Below are 17,720 nucleotides of genomic sequence, written 5' to 3' on the forward strand. Positions count from 1 at the left end.
ATCTCAGTCCACGCTGTCACGGGATGGATGCCCCGGGTAGGTTCGTTCGTTTGTTTGTTTGTAGGTCAGACTCCTTCCAATCGCCGTCTCAATCTGAATAATAAGACCCAGGACTGTCCATACCGAGATTTGATCCCCTTTTCGCACTCAACAGAGATTGTGACATGGCCACCCAATACAGCGATACCTATGATGTTGTCGTCGCCGGATCTGGAGTCGGTGGTCTCTCGGCCGCCATCACCGCCGCTGAGCGAGGTGCACGTGTTCTCGTGCTAGAGAAGCTTGATAAACTGGGCGGCGTCACGGCTTTGTCGTCTGGAGTACTATGGCCAGGACCCAATCCGCTTTCAGAGAGCTTGGGTTTTGAAGACACAGTTGAAGAAGCCCAAGCATATATGAACACGATTTCGCGCGGCTTGGCCAAGGAAAACTTGAAGCTGGGCTATCTCGCTACAAGTCGTGAAGCCATTCATTACTTTACCGAAAAGATCGGGGTCGAATTACAGGTCATTCGAGGCGTGCCAGACTACTACTACCCGTCCGTCCAAGGTTCCAAGGTCGAGGGGCGCTTTCTGGAAAGCAAGCCTTTTCCTGGCAAGCGCTTGGGAAAGTGGGCGGACAAGGTACTCACCTCACCATACGGTCCCTCCTTCAGCTATGTCACTGGCACCGAATGGGCTGCGTCGCAGACCGGCCAGGGAAACATCGTCGAGTGCCTTCAACGGCACGTCCAGGAAGATGAACGCTGTGGAGGCGCTGGATTGTCGGCCGCCCTCGTCTACGCCGCGCTCCAGCGCAACGTCGAGTTTCGGACTTCAACCGCGCTCGCGGATTTGATCGTGGAAGGCGGAAGAGTTGCAGGGGTGCTTGTTGAACCAGTCACGTCGTCGTCAGGAGGGACTGCGACTACGAATGGGACTGCGAATGGAAATGGGAATCATGAAAAAGCAGTTCGGTTGCAAGCACGGCAAGGGGTGATTATGGCCATGGGGGGGTACGATTGGCGGAAAGATCTGATGCAGGCATTTGACGGACTGAAGGACTCTTCAACCATGGTGCCACCCACAATCACCGGCGACCACATCGTCATGGCATCCAAGGTCGGTGCTATTCCGATCCCAGCACGTCTTCCAGGCCAATCTCCTATCTTTGTCGGGTATCGCGTTCCAGGAGAGGTCATCTTCGGGCATCCGTCCTCACGTCTACTGCTGGCAGGCGCACCTCACAGTATCATCGTGAATCGGCAGGGCCGCAGATTTGCAAATGATGGCTTCTATCCCCATGTGGTCGAACAGGTGACCCGATATGGCAGCCAGATGACACACATGCCCCATTGGCCCGCCTGGCTGGTTTTTGACCAAAGCATGCTCGACAAGTATGGTCTGGCGCCGACCTATCCTGGGCAGCCACTTCCCGAAGGCCTTGCCATCCAGGCCGACAGCATCAAAGAGCTTGCTGAGCGCACTGGCATTGACCCGGCCGGTCTGAGCGAGACTGTGGAACGATACAACGGCTTCTGTGAGACGGCCACTGACCCTGATTTTGGCCGCGGCACGTTTCCCTGGTCTGCACTCATGGTGGGCGACTACCGATTGAAGAACCCCAACATGGCAGAGCTTACTCGAGCCCCATTCTACGCAATTCAGTTGGTTCACGTGTCGCTCGGGGCGGGCACTGCAGGTCTGCAGACCGATGAACATGGCCGGGTCCTGACCGTGCTGGGAACACCTATCCCTGGCCTCTTTGCAGCTGGAAACTCCACGGCCTGGCAGGACTGGGGTGGAGGTTATTCGAGTGGCGTGGCTGGCATGCGTGGGATGATGTATGGGTATCGTGCGGCATTGCACATGACTGCAGATGGCTCACCCAAGCTGTAGTTGGGGTAAAGCTTTACCATATTTGACAGCTAGATGTGAGTAGGTGTGTGACGGAAAATATATCAACAAGCAAGGGAGGAAAGGGAGAGGGTGAACTAGCCATGCCAGGCAAAGCAAAGAATGCCTTTGTCCCAGTCACAAAATGACCCAAGGCTTCTGCGGGATTCATTGGCTTACGTAGGTCGAGGCCCGTCGGGAGCTCTACTTCATCATGAGCTTGACACGGCTTCTTGTCATTCATTCTTAAGGTTGTTATAATCGACATAGCTATCTGGAAATTATTTCCGAGGTTTGATACCTATTTATGATTTTTACGTAAGAAATATGTATGCCGAACATCACCTTCCTGACATATACTGGGCCCAATGTTGAATAATGTTGATGCATTGCGCTTTAGATAAGCGTAAGTCATCTGCATGCGTGGCTCATCAAACCAAATTATCAATGTCGACCTCCGCCTCCCGTCTGCGAATCTCCAGCTTCGTTTTGTGGTCAACGGCAAGATGGAAGCCGTGAATGAAAGGTTTCGGAGTTTCTCCCGCAGGAAGTCTCCAATCATACTTCAACAGAATGTGACACATGATTATCTTGATCTCATTTGACGCAAAGAACCGGCCGGGGCACGCGTGGCTCCCATGCCCGAAACCAAGGTGGTTTGGATTGGTGGTGACAAATTGACCGATATTTTCCTTGCCTGGCTGGGCTCGCATCTTCAGAAATCGGTCTGCCACAAATTTTTCGGGATCAGGGTAGATCTCGGGATCCCAGTGTTGCGTCGAAGTAGCTGCGAATACTTGATTTGGGCGAAGAACGGTTCCGTCCGACAACACGATCTTCTTGAGAACAAGGCGTCGCATAGCGGCTAACGTTAAGCTTAGCGTTAGCTTGGTGAAGACCAAAAGAAATGGCTGGTCAAAGAAAGCCCGGGCTGACTTACTATCATTGATGGGCCGAAGTCTCTGGCTCTCTTTCATGGCGCTATCAAGTAGTTTGAGGTTGTACAACGAGGTCTTCTTCCAACCATCCTTTCCCAGAACAGCAATCACTTCTTCGCGAAGTGGTTGAATGTACTCTGGGCTCTGGGCGAGGTCAAACATCAATTGCGTGATCATATCGGCGGTGGTATGGATTGCAACAAAGGACAAGGTCAGTTGCACGTATACCGGGTCGTAGTGGCGCCCCTGAGCAATGTCTTTGAACCATTCAATAGCGTCCACATACTCGGGCTTCTCTCCCTTGGCCTCTAAGCTTGCACGCTCATCAAGGACCTTACCAATGAGACCGCGAGCCTCGCGTACCTGTGCGCGCAGCGCCTGAACCCGTGTCAAGTATGGAGCAACGATTCGTCGGAAAATGGCTGGGTATGAATTCAGCTGGAAAATCGTCGCGGCCACGTGGTTCGTATATGTCGTGGTTATCTTCAGCCACGCTGGATCTCTGCACAATCGATCACCAAGGAACAGACGGGACGAGACACGGGCAACAGCGTTGAGGAGAACTGGCTGTGGACTAATACTATGCCACTCTGGGAAACCGTCAGGAACAGACTGCTGATTCATGGTCCTTGCTACCTACCTTTGTTGTCTGTGAAAGCTCCTTGGAGCATTAGGGCAGTCTCATCAGAGAGCGGCTGCGTCAGACCTCCTGGTAAAGAATGTTAGCTGTCGAAAGCGATGTTACACGGTTGCGTTTCGTGTGTCACTTTCACCCACCGAGTGCCTGGGTGAGTTTCAACTTGACGGCGTCCTGAATGATGCCTTCACCGTAGCCGAATTCGTGGAAAGCTTCCAAGCCTGGATAATGAGCATTCACCATCTAGAATCCACCGAAATCAGCATATGTAGGTGTTTGGAAGATCTAATTCACCGTGAGAGATATGATATACCTTGGCGATTGCTCTGGCATGACTGACGCCCTCCAGGTTACGTAGTTCGTCTATGTATTGAGGCCCAAAGATTGTTTCGTACCCATGGTCAGTCATCATATTGAACGGTTTGCCGCCAAACTTTTGTAAACCCTCCCGTAGCAGTTGACGTCCCCGAATCGTGTATTCTCGCTTCATTCGTTTGTCGGAAAACTCGAACAGTCTTGGTCCATTGATCACTGGCAAATTGTGGGTTTCATAATGGCGGTAGACTGCGAACAGCAGGAGACTGGGGACAAGGCCAACCAAGATCTGCAGGTGCCACTGCTGGAGGAGAAGCGCAAGGTCGTTGAGCAGCATTGTGGTCGTGGACTCAAAGATTGTGCTATCACTGGAGGAGTTGTCGTGATTGTATGAGAAGACTAGGTAGTGCGCACATGAAAACCAGTTGCAGTAGATTTTAAAAACAAGAACCAGTCCAACGAAGCTCAATTGGCAGTTCACAGCTTTGATTACCGAATCCCACTCATGGTGTAAGATTTGCGAAACCCGGATAAACGCCACCCGTTGGACCCGAGCATTCAAATCTACAAGGGGGGGACCTCGGAGATTTTCCCCGCATTAATCTCGAGGCTGATTCCTGCTTTTGGTTCCGCGGCGCTTCAGCCGTCAGCAGGAGATGAGAGTGATTGGACCATCTCCTCCGCGCTTGTGCCCAATTTATGAACCTGCATTGACTCGTCATAAAAACTGCCTGTGCAGCCGGTTGCCGAAATGTCAAGCTCCGAGCTCGAATTTCCCATAGCCGATTGTCACGGACCAAGGAGCTGTATGCCGTGTACGTGATGTATTGGATGATGATTATAGAGAAGAGAGAGGTCTAGAGAAAGTTGAGGCTATATACAAGAGGTAACACGTGCCTGCCCTAGCTCTCACCGCTGCTCCCTGACACCGATGATTACAACCTTTAAAACGACCAATTGTCTTCCGAAAGACTGCGAGGCGAATGCACTAACTGGAGAGTCAGTGGGAGACATTGTAACGTACCGTTGACTCCAATTCTTCGACAATAATCGGCCCTTGTGCGTATGGGAAGCAGTAGTGAGCTGAGTTGATAAGGGAACGAGTTCTTGATTTCACCATCTACTCCTAACTAATTTCCGAAAGCATTCGAAGATTCTTTCAAAGGCTGATCAATAGCATTTCCAACATGCACGAGCATGTCTCTACACTAAAGACCAGCATACGACTGGAGTGGCTAGACTGCACTGCGTTTATAGGAAGTGTGCAATGTTTGAAATCTTGCCAATCTTCTCGAACTGAACCTCGACCAACGAGCCATCGGGAACGCCATGGGTCTTGCCTTTGTCAGTGAACCATTGGCCACCTCCACAAGTACCTGTGAAAACGACGGTGCCTGGTTGAACAGTGGTCCCTTGAATGAGAGACGATTGTTAGTCTCTACGGTAGCTCGTAGGATCAAGGGAACAATGAGAGTCACATACCTGTAGCCATGGCGGCAACCACCTCGGCAACATTGAATGTCATATTCTTGGTATTGTCCTGCTGAACGACCTTGCCATCCACGATGGTTTTCAATTCGATGGCGGGTGGAACTCCAAGAACGTCAGAATTCACCAAAACCGGTCCGATTGGCGTGAACTCGTCGAACCCTTTGGACCAGATGTAGTTCATGGCACCGAGTTTGGGCCCTGGACGAGGAGACAGATCGTTTCCTACGCTATATCCGATGATCTGCTTCCCTGCTTCCTCAACCGTGACATCTTTGAAAGGCTCGTATCCCACCAGAATGATCAGTTCGCCCTCATAGTCGAGCGAGTCTTGCTGGACTGGGTGTACGTTGATTTTCGCGTATGGACCAGCGAGACAGGTTGGTGGCCGCCAGAAGAGATATGGGCGGGGAGGTGGGAGATTCTGCAAGCACACGCATCAACAACAACAAATATTTCAATTGCAAAGACACGAGGAAACAACGGACCTGATATCCAACTTCTGTGGCCTCTTTGACGTGGTCATTATAGTTCAGCCCGGTTTGTACCACGATCGGAACATCTGCCGCGGGTGGTAATAAGTCCTTCTTGTCCACGGTTACAGTCTCTCCGGTCAACTTGATGTTGCGTTTGACAGGATTTCCAGTGGCGATCTTCACTTTGATCTTGTCATCTAATTCACCATTCTCTTTTGGGTCGACAAGTTGTGCGAAAGTAGGGGAACCTTTGTGGTTGAATCGTACGAGATGAGTCCACGACATTTTTGGTTGCTAGTGAGGGAATAATTGATTTAAGACTTCTGCTTCTTGGATTGAAATAGTTCAGGTAGGCACACCCACGACTCGCAGACAAGATGATTATATTGCTCCAGATATTGATATGCCTTAAGGACTCGTTTGAACACTTTATCAGTTCGTAACAATCGCACCGGGTCCTTTGCACCCGAACCTTCGTCACACCCGGGAGTGTTTGCTCTATCTGTCCGATTTCTCGACATTTTCGGATGGTCTAATCATGTCTATCGCCGAACAGTAGCGGTCCGGCCCGGCACCCCGCAGTCTGATGTTGTAGATCTCGGGCGACGGAAAAGCGGCAAAACTATGTAACATCTTCCAGAGTGGAGATTTTATTGCTAAATGATTTGCTGAATGATTCCTGCAGAAGCTCTAGGGCAGTAAACGGGGAAAGCCAGGCGTTCCTTGCTGCCAAGGCCTCGTTCACACGCCGCACCTTCTCATGAACGGGGATGGGGGCTACATTGGGGGAAGGATATGCTTAGCATCTACCAGGGCGAGAGCAAACACGGTTGAAATGACCTTCCTTCAAGGTGATATTGCATTACAATGAGAGGATGCTATACATTGTCGAAACTAAACTCCAGCGGTGAAAAGTCCGCTCAATCCATCAGTCCTGGAAAGCCAAAGCCATCCCACCATAATCTCGTGTCAAGCCCAGAGATACGAGGAGCTGACGGTATTGAACATTTCCCACTCTCCCAGTCTCTTGCCGGGATCAGAGCCGCCGGCTGCAGCAGTAACCAAAAATGGCGTGAAATGTTCATCATTACCAGGAGGTTGCACCTCGTCAGCCTCTGGAAAAGACTTCCACTTGCTCATCCCGTCCAACCGCTTCTTGAGATCCTTCACCGTTGCCACCTCCTCCAGTTTGTCTTCAAATGCTCGATTGACACCGACTGGTGGGACCTTTGCGTCAGGGACGCCCATGATAGGCTCAATGATCTTTTTGAAGTTGTGGTACGTGTGCCCACTTCCGAGAATCGCCCAGCCTTCGTCTCGGAAGGGCTCCAACGCCTTGCCCAGGGCGAAAGACTGCTCGATGACCTTGTCTCCCTCTGGAATTGAGACCTGAACGACTGGAAGGTCGGCCTGTGGGCGAAGGAGCATTAGTGGTGTCCATACACCGTGATCCCAACCCCGTACGTCGTCCAGCTCAGCTTCCAAGCCTTGTCGCTCCGCGCTCTCCTTGATCCGACGCGCAAGTTCCGGGTCTCCAGGCGCATCGTAGACAATTTCCCAAGCTTCCTTTGGCAGTGGGTTTCCGGGTACAGGGAAATAATCACAGTAAATTGGCGGCTTTGCGGCCGATGAGATGTATGTCTTGTCGGCCGTCCAGTGTGCGGTCACAACAATCACCCCTTTGGACCCATCCAGCACCCAAGCAGTCTCCTTGCAGAGATCAATCAAAGGCTGCTGGGAAGGTGCCCGCAGAATTGCCAATGGACCTGCTCCATGGGAGACAAAGAAGCAAGGAGCACGTTTCGGTCCCTCTTTGATGGCCATATTCGATAGGTATGATGGATGATGATGTTGAAGAATGGGAGAGCAACAGCAATTGCTTGAAAGACTTCCACTAGTTTTGTGGATCTCTGTCGGTAATTATATAAGATGATCTAGATTGCCGTATTATATCGGTTAAATGCCTTCCGATAACGCTGCAGTAGTGGTGGTGTGACTCCCGGGTCACTGTGTTGTTTGACTTGATTTTAACCGATGATCGTTCCGAATTCAACGCAGTTGAGTCCTCGATAGAAGAAAGTTTTCGGCAGGTCACCCCACCCTCCAATACTGCCCGCCCGAGAGGCGGACAACCATGGGAGGAGAGTGGGCATTGGACCTTTTGGAATTGTTTAGGCAATCACGCTCGGGGGCCAAGAGTATCAAGTCGATATTATTATCGACGCCACGGCAACGGGCTTTAATATATCTTATATTCCAAGATTTTCCAATCACCGCTAATGGCGAAAGACTTGCAAGACCTTGGGGAAGAATGACGCTGCCTCCTATCCATCCGCGGTTGTGCCCAATTTTCCCAACCTATCTCATATCGCTAGGACTATCTAGCGCTTTCGTTACTATCTCCTACTGAGCAGGGGTTCAAGTGCTTTTTTGAGCCATGAAGATGTCGACTTGCTGATGTCGACTTGCTCTTGCAGAAAACGGTGTGAGCTCTACGAGAGCCATATCTTAATTGGTTCCAGGGTGGTATCAGTGATGGAACTGGACTGAAGCCATTTTGGACTGGACTGGATGGAGGCCCCTTGAAAGCTCTGGAGCTCCAAATGGTTTTCGAGAAACTGCAGTGAATTTGCGAAATGGAAACCATATCTCTTGATAAATTCCACTTACTAAGAGGCGCTGTACCTGAAATGAACGTCACGTGATATCTTGAGCTTCGCCTTTGTTCCTGGCGGACTACGTGAATTCCAGGCCAAACCCAGTCCATTCCAGTCCAGTGCCATCACTGGGTGATATGGTGGACGGTCTTTCTCGCGTTCACTCTAGTTCGCGAGCTCAAAAGAAGGACAGGAATGAGGATGCTAGATAGAGCTATTCCAAGGCATCGAATTATCGACTCTAGTCTGATGATCCATCATGCAATTTATTACACCATCCGCTGAAGCTTATTCAAATACAATGAGACAGTCATGGTGCCCAGACACTTGCTACAAAATCTTCAATGTCCCGAAGAAAGGCATCAGGCGTTTCTAATGCGGCGAAGTGGCCTCCTTCACTATGCGTCCTGCTCCATGCCAGATTCCCAGTCGATCGAACCCACGAAATCGGGGTGGGTGTGATCTCGTAAGGGAAGGATGAGAAGCCCAGGGGCTTATGGATGAAGTACTCGGGCAAGTCATGGTATGGAGACCGCAACACGTCGCGGTATGGGTATAGACAGCGGGCGATGGTCTTGGTAAACCAGTAGACTGAGGCCGCATCGAGTATCACGGAGAGTGGGGGATTCTGGTGTGACCAAGCCAAGTACTTCTCGCCTATCCTGTTGTCGGGAAAGCGATCAGTAGCTTGCTATAAAGATGGTTGTTGAATCAGACTTACCAACTCAGCAATGCAACGGGATTTGACGATAGTACGAAGCCAATTGTGGCCGGCCTGGTGGCGTGCTCGAGGGCGTAGGCGAATTCAGTCATGGAGGACAGCCTGGATTGTTCGAGTGCGGCCTCTTCGATCTTACTCAGTGCTTCGCTCGTGGCATCGGCATTCTGTGGCTTTTGCATGCCACAGAAGTTCACTAGTGTTTCCAAAGTGCTGATTCAGGGATGGTAAATCTATGCGAAACGTCTCGAAACTTACAGTGGACTGCCTTGCATTCTTCAAACTTTGATCCGAGGATCCTCGCCAGGTAACTCCCAATATCACCGCCTTGGGCAATGTAACCGTCTTGAAAGCCCAGACCAACCATCATAGAGTTGATGACCCAAGCAACGTCAGCAACCGTTGTATTTGACTTGGTCGAAGGCCCTGTCGAAAAACAGTAGCCAACTATGCTGGGAACAATTATGTGGTAAGGCAGAGTCGATGGGGTGTAGCGGTTCCTGACAATGTCGAGACACGGCAGGAATTCCATGAAACTCCCTAACAAGCAGTCAGCGTCTCGTTTGATGGGTATTTGTCAGAATCAGTATCGGGCGTAGTAATACCAGGCCAACCATGTAGCATCACGATCGGGATGGCGTCTGGCTTCTCTGAGAAAAGTGCAACAATGTGAATGCTATAATCCGTTCCCACCTCATCGGTCACCGAAACCTGGTAATTGGGGAACGAGTTTATGCGTTTCTCGGTCTGACGCCTACACAGAATTTTTTTTAGAGGTTTGGGCCTTTTTTGCTTTTGCAGTTTTCATTAATCTCACCAGTCGTATTGAGTTTTCCATGAGTGGAGAGCATTGGAAAGCCATGCATGAGAAATCCCTACACTTTCATCTTCTTTCAGATTCTCATACGTCTCGGGCGCGAGTTCAGCGAGGTCCAGGTGTCGATGGAGACGTGCAACCTGCGAATCAGGGATCGACACTTGAAACGGTGTTGGCTTTGACGAAGATCGTGGGGGGATCTTGGCGTATTCCATGGTGTAGCGATGGATCATCAACTCGGCAGCAAAAGTACCTCAGTTCGAATTCATATAATGGCTGTTCTGAGAACTTCGGTTTGTGAGCCTCGGCCGCATGGTTGATGTGAACGGCTATTCCCATCTGCCAACTCCCGCGGTCGGGACGAACCTGCGGGAAAACCAAAGACGCATTCCGTAACACGAATTTTGTCACCTTCAGTGACACTTCCTACAATTCTGTCATCTACTCTTATATTCACGCCTCCCAGAATAGCGTCTACTGGTGTGGTTTCTTCTATCGACAGCAAAATGGCAGATTTGCCAGCAGTGTTCACTATTTCGAATATAGCCTTTGGGGTAAATGGTCGGGTCACTCAGTGTCACATACCCAAACTGAGATATCTAAATAGGTCCTGTTGTACTACTTCGCAAGGACAGTGCACCGACTCTTCTTGCATCCACTATCCAAAGCACCTGGACCTTGGTACCTGGCCATTTCAACGATACCCGGTACATACTACATATGTATCAGCGGGCGCTGGAACCTGGTGAATCGCGAACTGCATGAGCGTTATGGACCAGTTGTCCGAGTTGGGCCACACAAGCTTAGTGTAAGGGGAGAGATTGGTTGGAAGGCAATCTACGGTCATAAATCGCGCGATGCGGAAGAATGGTCAAAGTGGCCAGACTTCTTTCCGAATGTCCCCAAGGATATCGTCACTGCACCCACGGCTGAACATCGCCGGCTGAGGAAGGAAATCATTCGCGCGTTCTCAGACAAGGCGATCCAGGAGCAGCAGTCGATATTCCATGACTACGCAAAGATTCTGATCCTGCAATGGAAGAAGCGAGATCAGACCGTCATTGACGTTGCCAAGTGGTTCAATTTCTACACATTCGACACATTTGGCGATCTCGCCTTTGGAGAGTCATTTGGGTCGCTTGAGGGGGGCGAGTCTCATCCGTGGGTCAATTTGATCTTTGACAGTATCAAGATCAACAAAATGTCGGGCTTCCTGGAGGAGTTTCCATTGATCAAACAACTTGCCATTCTGCTTACACCCGCGGAGATCAAGCGACGCGCCACCGAGCACTTTGAGCTCAGTGAGCAGAAAATCAGACAGAGGCTAGCACGGGGTGCAAACGACCGAAAAGACTTCATATCTTACATTTGGAAATCCGATGGAACAGGTTTGACCCAGCAGGAACTTGAGCGAAATGCTTCCACATTAATTGTCGCCGGCAGTGAGACCACGGCGACGACTTTATCTGGTCTGATAGACTATCTCCTCAAGAATCCTGAGAAGTATGCTCGACTCACGCACGAGGTTCGCTCAACCTTCAAAGCGGGCGACGACGAAGTGACCCTGCTGGACACTGCGAATGTTCCCTACGTCCACGCATGCATCGAGGAGACTTTGCGACTATTTCCAGCTGTGCCAGTTGGAGCCCCTCGGCAGGTGGGCGCAAGCGGAGGATCCATTGAGAATTACTATCTGCCTCCGCAGGTAAGTGTCCCTCAAGCTGAGGCTATCGCATGGTGTACGTCCGGTAGCACAATCACAAGAGTTAACACCGCACGCGTTGCTTTGCCAGACCCTACTTGAAGTTCCCCAGTGGGCCACGCACAGAGCCAGCGTCAATTTCTGCGATCCCGACGACTTCGTTCCAGAACGATGGCTGCCGACCGACCATCCTTGGTACGATCCTAGATATGCCAACGATAACAAAGGAGTCGTTCAGACTTTCTCATACGGACCACGTGCCTGCGTGGGAAAGACGTAGGCTCTCCACCTAATGGGCCCAGATGGATTTTGCCATGCTAACCAAGGAACAGCCTTGCTTATCACGAGATGAGATTCATCACGTCGCTCATTTTCAAAAACTTCGATTTCGAGCCCACACCGGAAGGGGCTGGCTGGGTAGAGAGGTGTGAGCACTATTTCTTTTGGCATAAACCACCCTTGCCAGTTAAGTTGAAGGCCGTGGCTCTGAAGTGATATTCAGAATTTCCTTCGAATTGATGTCCAGTAAAGGGATAATTTAAGTACTATCCATCGCCAGCAGTAGTACGGATATATATAGTAGGTATTTCCAGCCTCGTACCATAGGTACCTGGCCACGTGCTGGCCAAGCGTTTATGTCCTCGATGCCATTCGCAGTAAGGAACTCTGCCATGGCTTGAAAATCTTGGCTTTGGTTCAGCCCCAAGCCGCCGATCACAATTTGTATTCTACTACTTGCTTCCTCTAAACACTATACGTGGAAGGCCTTGAATAAGAATGAGTGCAAAGGTGAATAAAGATCGAAAACGAATTAGCGAAAAGGGGTTGGCCGAGTAATATCACCGATAATAACAGTCTGGCATAGACATGCCCAGCGAACACAGCGATAGAGTGACTCTTTGGTTGTTAGATTACTAGAAATGTTCGGAGATTTGAATTGACCCAATAACTTTGACAGCGCAAAGATCAACGTGGAGAAAGCCCGCGTTCTCCTACGTAGTCCACGCGCCGGATCCTGGAGTAGCACTTGAAGAAACGCGCTCACTGGAATAAACAACATACATGAGGCCGGGCAATTCGAGCGCTTCGGACGGACTGACTTCCCGTTGGCCGAGGTGGAGCGTGTGTATGGTCTCGCAAAGGACGCAGCATATATCCTGCCCGCCGTCTACCAGGGCTGTTACAGCTACGTGATAAGGAAACCGGAGACAGTTCTGATTCCGATCTTGAGAAGATTAGGCATCAGTTCTGCTCATACAGCCTGCTGGCCGGCGGGCTACTAGCAAAGATAAAGGAACAGATCCTCAGTGGGATCAGGAAGTTCGACCCAAGCGAGAAGTATGGCCAGGTATATCAGCAGATATTTTGGGAGCCGAATTACCTGGGAGGCACTAGCAGAAGAGGCATCCAATGCCCGCGAAGAGGGTGTGTCGACGGCAGAACTAGTCTACCGGTGGGTGTTATGGAATGGAATCCTAGAGCCACAATATGGAAGATGACTTGCTTCTCGCTGCCCGAACTTTCGAGCACACAAAACAAGCGGTCCAGGACGTTGACCCTGGTTCGCTATGAGAGAAAGCCCGAAATGCCATTGACGCTCTCCGGCGCAAGGTTAAGCATGAGGCTCTGCGGGATAAACTGGGGGCCGTACACATTGGTACATGGTAGACGCTATCACCAAAACAAAAAGCACGGCTTCTCGAGCTTCTTTTTACGATATCTGCCTATCATACATATGCTATATGTTTCACATTCCGTATAGCAAAGCATATGTAATTGGAGGATCTCATGACGACCCTAACTCTCCCCTCTTCGGAATGCCTACTGTCCCAAACAGAGAGCTAGTTCCCTTACACTCACTTGGACTCATCTTCGCCAAATTAATTGTAGCTGTGCATTGGCATGTCCATCGGAAAATCATCAGTGATCTGAAATGCCTCGGAATTCCACATGGGCAGGCAATTTGGAAAGTCAACCTGTGAATCCAGGAACGTGGCCGGCATGGAACTCCCGAAGCCTGGTCCGAAGCCGGAAAATGAAACAGGAAAAGTGGAACCACCGGATATACCATCCTGGTTTCGTGTCAGATCAGACCATAATAGAGGCTCCATAGCATGGCAAAGAGCAAAGAGCGTGACAGTACGTACCGGCACACCATCGTGCTGCATTCCGGACCCAATGCTTGACGGGTCCTCTGAATCCTTTCCGGGACCTATATATGTGAGTCAGTCAATGTCCAAATCAGCCTATGCCCCAGAGGGCGTGTTAAATACCTGTCCATTTGTTTCCCTTTGAAACAATCTGCGCTTTAGTGACAATTTCGCGGCTCAATCGCCCAAGCTCCGAAAATAGTCGACGAATTTGGCCAACGCTCCCAATATCGGGATCCTTCATCTTCGAAAAGAGACTCGCCAATGAATCAAGGAGCGCGACATCCGTCAAAGCCCGGGGAGCATTTGGGTCGTCTCGAATGCCAACGAACAAGGCCATCGACGCCAGAACAGGATAACACAATGTGCGCCTTCAGGTGAGTCAGGATGAATCGCTCACATCGGGTTATGTGGCAGATGAATGGAGAAAAACGTACCATACAAATGCCGGCATGTCCACCGCAATACCTCGACTCATACGAAGGATGGCTCGAAGGCACGAGAAGTATGTGGCCCGAGATGAAATGATCTGACTCTGAAAAGAACTGTCACTTGTCGACCGCCTCAGGGTCAGGGCAGCGAAATGAATGTTGCTCAAGCATGTGTAATACTGGAAGTGCAGAACCAGGATGTAGTGACGAAGGTAAGGGTCCGAAGTGTTGATCTCGTACTCTGGTTGGAAGTCGATATCGATGCTACCTTTCCATTCCTCAAGCTGCTGTTCCAAATCCACCATGGTCTTCACTACCTCGTGTTCAGGTCGCTTGCGCCCGTTAGAAGTGTAGAGTTCTTGGAAGACCTTTGCTGCGATGACGGAAAGCTCCGACATGACTCGAAATAAGTTGAACGTGCTGTGGCCGTCTTCAAGGGGGATGATTCCCAAGCCGTCCGGTGGCTCTTCGGCGGGAAGCTCGATATTCAGATTACCAGGAGTCTGGATCAAAGGTAGAGTCGAAATCATGGAATTTTCGGTGTCCAGCATGTAAGCAAACCAGAGAGCCCGATTGATCTGACGTGTGTTGACTGCGTCACATTCCGTCGTGGCTTTGCCTTGTCTGACCCCCAGAATTTGCAGAAGTCGAACGGCGCAGGAGACTAACATTGCACTGGCCTGAGGCTCCCCATTGCCTCGGGTAAAGACCGCCATACACAACATGGCTTGTGCGCTCAGAAGATCGTTACTCCTCATCATCAACTCGGTCAACACACTGAGTGCATTGTGCATATAGCGCCATGCTTGTGCAGTTGACTCCTGAGTCGTATCTGCCGGGTTCTGCAAGCGTATCCCGACAGCAATGACACTATGCAAGCTGGCCCACCACCCAACCCGCTTGTCTGGCTGACCAGAAAACTCCTGTTGTGCCAGACTCATGAATGATGCATAGTCGTAGAGAGGAAAGAATCTATTGTGGCAGCAGAAGAAGACCTCCACCAGCCGCAACGCCTCATCTTTTGGCGGCAGTGACGCATGTACCGGCCCCTTCAGTCCGACAGATAAGAAGTCCAACCACTTGGGCGTGGATGGGTTCGACAGAACCTGTGCAGTGAAACCGCCCTGGAAGGCCCGTTTCTCCTCGGCCTTGTCCATGATCCATTGTACCGGTGGCGCAAATTCGGGGTCGATAGAGTCTGGCACAGAGGCGATAGTGCTTTGCGTGTCAGAGCCTGGTATATCGGGTAGATATTGGCTCGATTTGAATGGAGGTTCAGCGTCTGGGGATGGATGAGGTAGCTGAAGATCTTCTGGCACTCCTGGGTGGCTTCCAGTGTTGTTATTTGCACCGGGGACTCCATCCGCAGATGGCGCAACTCTGATCGTAGCAGTGACTGAGTCGTTTGCCCCGTCCGCAGTGGCAGGGTCGGAACCAGCTGGCGACAGGCCCGGCGAGGGGCTTGTCCTATAGTCATCACCGTCCAACAGGCTCTCCATGCGAAGTAGTCGCTGCTCCAACCTGCTGAGATGATTCGAAATGGCGGGTATTCTAGATCGCCGTCAGACGCCGACCGAAGTAGGCTGTCATCCTCACCTTCTGGGGGGGCCTCTTTTCTTCTGTGACTCGACATAAGTACATTCGACGGTGCGATCGCTGCAGTTGCTACAGGCAGGTTGTTTGCCGTCGCATTTGATCTTCTTCGCCTGACAGGTACAACACGCCTGTGCCTTTGTTGATTAATTGGGCTCCTTTAGGGACATGCCAATTTACCTTGGCCACTCGCTTCCGCTTGGCTCGTTGCTCCATGATCTTTGAGGGCGGAACAGGACGATGAGCTGGGACAGGCTGGGGACCAGATGGGCTATCAAAGGTCGACATGAACTGCCGCATCGATATCACACACTAGGCAACGGGGATGGCGAGTTGCTAGGAAGATGCTTTTGAAGAACAGGATGGCCGGTGGTTTAGTGGTTTATCGGAGGACTCACATGCAACATTGCAGCACCCCGGGCAAGCGGGGAGCACCTTCCAAGGAAGTACCCCGGAATCCGTGTTTAAAGACACCATGCGTCGACGACACGATTGGGTCCTTGGACGTCGTTTTGGTGGACCCAGGGTGCACTCTAGCTCCTTCCCCAGATTCCCCCCGCATTTGTGGAGAATCCCCCGCATTCTTGGGGGCCGGCTCGCTGCCTAGTTGCCGTATTTATCCGTTCCTGAGCCCGTAAAGGTGCACAAACTGGACGTGATCTCCTATGTGTGCATGATAAAGCTGACCAGCTCCAAAGGCTGACCACTAATTGGCCAATCAAAATAAGGTTAAAGAAAGTGGGACGGAGATCGGAGCAAAAATAGGGTCCGCGACGCCTCCCACTACCGAGTTGCTGGGCCTGGATAAATATCGTCCCGTTTAACCGAGCAATTGTGAAGTCTGCAGGTGATGCGATCGAATCCTTTCCCAGTTGTTCAGAGACACTATTCCTAAATAAACGACAGTCTGCCTTTGCTGGGGCGTACTGAGCTGGTAACGTAGGAGCTGAGTATCCCCGGAGCCCGATCCTGCTGGTGCGTCTAGCGTAGAGCGGCTGGGCCAACAAGAGGCTGAGAAAAGTTGCAGGGCTTTGGCCAATGGTAGTGCCAATGGCAGCGGTACCTCGCAAGCTCATACTAGATTAGGCTTCGAAGACCACCTCCCCCTGAAACAAGCGCTCGTGCAGCAGAGCCTGAATTAGGAGAGCCTGACCTCAGATACCTGATGAGCTACCAGGGTCGAACTCATTCCCATCCTTTCTATGGCAATAGCACGAGTCTTGAGGTGGAAATGACGCGCGCTTGCGTGTGCTGTGATAAGCATCTCACCTTTACCACTTTGCGTGCCTTCTTCGTCCTCACCATCCCCATTCTCGTTGTGAGCGTCATGTGCATCACTGTAATCGTGTCTAACAGCAGCCGTTAGTTGGTGTTAAGGAGCGAGTGGTTTTCCGTAGAGACCTGCTGAGTACAGTAACGGTCTGCGCCAACAACTTCGCGGTCGATTTGTAAGCCGAAAGCACTTTTCCATACAAAATCAGGTTCGGTTAGTATGATATTGTACGAGAGGGGCTTAGTGATACTACTAAGCAGGGAGCTAGTGGTATTACAGGCAAATCTAACAATCAGGCGACTCGTATTACTGTATAGAAATTATTACTAAACACTAGTATTACTAACTAACGTGTTCTGCGGGCATCCTGCCCACCCTGACGGAGTACGTGTTCCTAGCCAGCTAGCCTACGGAGTGTGGTACGGCTAGCGTCGGCTACCTTAATATGGAACACGGTTCCTATATTTAGCCCTCACAGTTCTACGGTACGGCTACGTAAGCCTCCACACACAGGAGTATATATACGGCGTACGTAGCCTAGATAGATGCTCATCCAATACATCACTTACCTCGTTCAATGCATTGTTTCACCTCCATCCTCACACCCCATCAAAAATCGCAGAAACGCGACGCGTTACTCAACTACTGCCT

General features: G+C 50.8%; 7 protein-coding genes across 7 annotated transcripts; 2 read left to right on the plus strand and 5 right to left on the minus strand.

Annotated features, from left to right (window-relative positions):
• Positions 1-164: 164 nt before the first annotated feature.
• Positions 165-1,877, plus strand: BDZ99DRAFT_560819 (fumarate reductase/succinate dehydrogenase flavo protein-like protein; the record flags this gene model as incomplete). Its single annotated transcript, XM_033727297.1, has 1 exon — positions 165-1,877. The coding sequence occupies one exon, from the start codon at positions 165-167 to the stop codon at positions 1,875-1,877; it is 1,713 nt and encodes a 570-aa protein (XP_033577573.1).
• Positions 1,878-2,264: 387 nt separating this feature from the next.
• Positions 2,265-4,139, minus strand: BDZ99DRAFT_560826 (putative cytochrome P450). The gene is made up of 5 exons (XM_033727298.1): positions 3,763-4,139; positions 3,590-3,692; positions 3,453-3,521; positions 2,815-3,402; positions 2,265-2,739 (listed from the first exon to the last, which is right to left on the minus strand). Exons 1-5 carry the CDS (start codon positions 4,099-4,101, stop codon positions 2,306-2,308), a joined length of 1,533 nt encoding a protein of 510 aa, XP_033577574.1. The 5' UTR covers positions 4,102-4,139; the 3' UTR covers positions 2,265-2,305.
• An 876-nt stretch (positions 4,140-5,015) lies between these two features.
• Positions 5,016-6,013, minus strand: BDZ99DRAFT_519306 (uncharacterized protein; the record flags this gene model as incomplete). Its single annotated transcript, XM_033725398.1, has 3 exons — positions 5,016-5,176; positions 5,247-5,676; positions 5,741-6,013. The coding sequence occupies 3 exons, from the start codon at positions 6,011-6,013 to the stop codon at positions 5,016-5,018; spliced, it is 864 nt and encodes a 287-aa protein (XP_033577575.1).
• A 488-nt stretch (positions 6,014-6,501) lies between these two features.
• Positions 6,502-7,632, minus strand: BDZ99DRAFT_461982 (catalytic LigB subunit of putative aromatic ring-opening dioxygenase). The gene has a single exon (XM_033719737.1). It carries the CDS (start codon positions 7,550-7,552, stop codon positions 6,698-6,700), a length of 855 nt encoding a protein of 284 aa, XP_033577576.1. The 5' UTR covers positions 7,553-7,632; the 3' UTR covers positions 6,502-6,697.
• Positions 7,633-8,695: 1,063 nt separating this feature from the next.
• On the minus strand, positions 8,696-10,135 carry BDZ99DRAFT_487524 (epoxide hydrolase; the record flags this gene model as incomplete). The annotated part of the gene is made up of 5 exons (XM_033722837.1): positions 8,696-9,047; positions 9,107-9,299; positions 9,362-9,643; positions 9,709-9,857; positions 9,921-10,135. The coding sequence occupies 5 exons, from the start codon at positions 10,133-10,135 to the stop codon at positions 8,696-8,698; spliced, it is 1,191 nt and encodes a 396-aa protein (XP_033577577.1).
• Positions 10,136-10,426: 291 nt separating this feature from the next.
• On the plus strand, positions 10,427-12,117 carry BDZ99DRAFT_487525 (cytochrome P450; the record flags this gene model as incomplete). Its single annotated transcript, XM_033722838.1, has 4 exons — positions 10,427-10,474; positions 10,528-11,625; positions 11,714-11,898; positions 11,955-12,117. The coding sequence occupies 4 exons, from the start codon at positions 10,427-10,429 to the stop codon at positions 12,115-12,117; spliced, it is 1,494 nt and encodes a 497-aa protein (XP_033577578.1).
• A 1,180-nt stretch (positions 12,118-13,297) lies between these two features.
• Positions 13,298-16,203, minus strand: BDZ99DRAFT_560828 (uncharacterized protein; the record flags this gene model as incomplete). The annotated part of the gene is made up of 7 exons (XM_033727299.1): positions 13,298-13,694; positions 13,770-13,834; positions 13,896-14,143; positions 14,210-15,754; positions 15,800-15,909; positions 15,977-16,087; positions 16,195-16,203. 7 exons carry the CDS (start codon positions 16,201-16,203, stop codon positions 13,503-13,505), a joined length of 2,280 nt encoding a protein of 759 aa, XP_033577579.1. The 3' UTR covers positions 13,298-13,502.
• Positions 16,204-17,720: the final 1,517 nt, after the last annotated feature.

Source organism: Mytilinidion resinicola, assembly GCF_010093595.1.
Source record: "Mytilinidion resinicola strain CBS 304.34 unplaced genomic scaffold BDZ99scaffold_8, whole genome shotgun sequence".
NCBI lineage: Eukaryota > Fungi > Ascomycota > Dothideomycetes > Mytilinidiales > Mytilinidiaceae > Mytilinidion > Mytilinidion resinicola.

Coding starts and splice junctions, on each gene's coding strand:
- BDZ99DRAFT_560826 (XM_033727298.1), bottom strand. CDS start 4,101: ATGCTGCTCAACGACCTTGCGCTTCTCCTCCAGCAGTGGCACCTGCAG. Junction 3,403..3,452: donor AGCTTTCACAGACAACAAAG/GTAGGTAGCAAG, acceptor ACGGTTTCCCAG/AGTGGCATAGTATTAGTCCA. Junction 2,740..2,814: donor ACTTCGGCCCATCAATGATA/GTAAGTCAGCCC, acceptor GCTTAACGTTAG/CCGCTATGCGACGCCTTGTT.
- BDZ99DRAFT_461982 (XM_033719737.1), bottom strand. CDS start 7,552: ATGGCCATCAAAGAGGGACCGAAACGTGCTCCTTGCTTCTTTGTCTCC.